This window comes from Numida meleagris, unplaced genomic scaffold (genome assembly GCF_002078875.1).
Source record: "Numida meleagris isolate 19003 breed g44 Domestic line unplaced genomic scaffold, NumMel1.0 unplaced_Scaffold1144, whole genome shotgun sequence".
NCBI lineage: Eukaryota > Metazoa > Chordata > Aves > Galliformes > Numididae > Numida > Numida meleagris.
In genome coordinates, this window is record NW_018362931.1 from 3,128 (window position 1) to 5,264 (window position 2,137).

The window sequence follows — 2,137 nt, forward strand, 5'->3', positions numbered from 1 at the left end:
TAGCAGCTTTTATCCGGAGCCACGGCCGCGGAACGCGCAGGGGCCGGGCCCCCACCGAGCCCGCGGGTGGTGGAGGGCGGCGCTGCGGGAGGGGCTGCGGGGCACGGCGCGGCCCGCGGGCAGCACGGGAGGTAGTGGGGCAAAGGCCGGGTCGGGGTCCATCGGCTGCAGCATCCGCGCCGGTTCCGGGAGCGCCGAGCGGGGCTCAGCTGTAGGACAGCAGGTTGACGTCGTAGCAGCCGTCCACCTGCGGAAGGAACACGGCGGCGCTGGGTCCCAGCAGCGCCGCGGGGAGCCCAGAGCGCGGCCCCCCCCGGGCCCCCGGTGCTGCGGGTGGGCACCGCACTCACGTCGAAGCGCCCGATGCGCGCGGCCGCCTGGCGAGCGCGGACCACCTCCGTCAGCACCCACATCTGCTGCACCTCCGCCGCCACCTTCTCCGGGTCGGGCAGCTCCTGGAAGGCAGCGGGAGCGGTGCCGGGAGGGCCGGGGCAGCCCCCGTGTCACGGCGCAGGGCAGAGCGGCACGGTGCCACCACCCAGAGCGGGGCCCTGCTGGGCGGCTGGGAATTGCTGACCCCGAGGGCGGCACGGCCCCACTGGCAGGCGTCCAGAGCAGGGACGCAAACCAGGCAATTAGCTAATGATTAATTGACCTAATTGCATCACCGAGGCTCGGCACCCATGGCGCTCGAGCTCGGCCCTCTGGCCCCAGTGCAGCACTGCACGATGCTCCCCATGCCCCCTCCCTCCTGCCTGCAGGGACGTGAGTGACCCGAGCTCTGCCCCTGCTCTCCTTGGACTCTGCTCACCCAGAGCCACCTGTGGGGCCAACACTGGTGCTCTCGGGCTGTCACAGGCTCCATGGTCACTCCTGGCCCGTCCCCGCTGCACAGCACTGCCCTCCCTCATCCACCCGCCTCCACTCGTGGGGCCTCCCCTGTCCCCAGGATGAGCAGATTTAAATGCCGCCTTGAGCTGCACGTCTCAGTGCGTATTTTTCTTCTGAACTCTGCAAACTGCTTCCAGCACCGGACAGTGGCTTCAGGGTTCTGGAATGATTCCTGGTGCCAACGGGGCCAGGATGGGGCTGGAAGCCCCCAGGGCGGGGTACCAGGATTTGGGATCTCCTCTGGGGATGGAGCACTCAAGCCGTGACCGGCTGGGGTCAGAAGGCCCAGCCCTGCTCCTGGAATCACGGCCGAGCACAGCACTGGAGCAGACAGCAGCTGTGCACTTTGCAGATGGACGGTGCGGGCCGTGTGACGGATAGGAAGGACCAACACGTGCACCCCGGGGCAGGGCGGCACCCACCGGCAGCCCCCACCCACGTCCCACCCGCAGCGCGGGACAGCCCCACTCACCCCGTGCAGGCTGGGGGGCTGCTCCGGGGGGGTCAGCTGGGACAGCCAGGAGGGGACGTCCTGCGGGGGGGTCTGCGGTGGAGGCAAAGGGTCACACGGGGGTCTCCATCCCACCCTCAGCCCTCACTCCCGTTTGGACCCCACCATCCTTCACGTTGCCACGGGCACTACGAGCATCACTCTGCGGTACCCAGGGGGTGGCACTCCGGGGACCCCGACCCCATCCCCACCCCTTCCCCCCGAGCACCCCCGGGCGGTCCCAGCGTTCGGGGCCCCCCGGGGTCACCTTGATGCCAGGGGGAAAGAGCTGCAGCTCCTCGATGCCGAAGTGCAGCCACGCCGGGGAGGGCTGCCGCAGGATGAAGCGCAGCGCCGTCACCTGCTCCATGTCGCACAGCATCTGCGGGGGGACAGCGGGCGTCACGCGGGCGGGGGGCGGCCGGGGGCGGCCGTGAGCGCGGGGCGGACCTGGGAGCGGCGGAGCGAGAAGTAGTCCTGCGCGCCCGGCTCGGTGTGCGGGCACGGCATCAGCCGCAGGTCGCGGAGGCAGGTGACCCACTTGCGGGGCCCCGGCGGCCCGGCCCGCTGCGCCCGCACGCTCAGGAAGGCGGTGTAGAAGTTCTTGAAGACGATCTCGTGCACCTGCGGGGGGCGGCGCGGTCACGGCCCCGGCACCCACCGGTACCCGCAGCGACCGCCCCCGGCCCGCACTCACGTCAGCCGCGCTGCCGCGGGGGAAGCGCACGTCGATGACGGCCACGCCGGGCCGCGCCG

At 71.4% G+C, this 2,137-nt stretch overlaps 1 protein-coding gene across 1 annotated transcript; it reads right to left on the bottom strand.

The window, feature by feature from the left end:
- Window positions 1-6: 6 nt before the first annotated feature.
- NICN1 (nicolin 1) lies at window positions 7-2,137 on the bottom strand (the record flags this gene model as incomplete). Its single annotated transcript, XM_021381790.1, is given in 6 exon segments — window positions 7-247; window positions 351-455; window positions 1,364-1,435; window positions 1,650-1,763; window positions 1,832-2,005; window positions 2,079-2,137. Coding segments are annotated over 5 exon segments (393 nt in total). The 3' UTR covers window positions 7-205.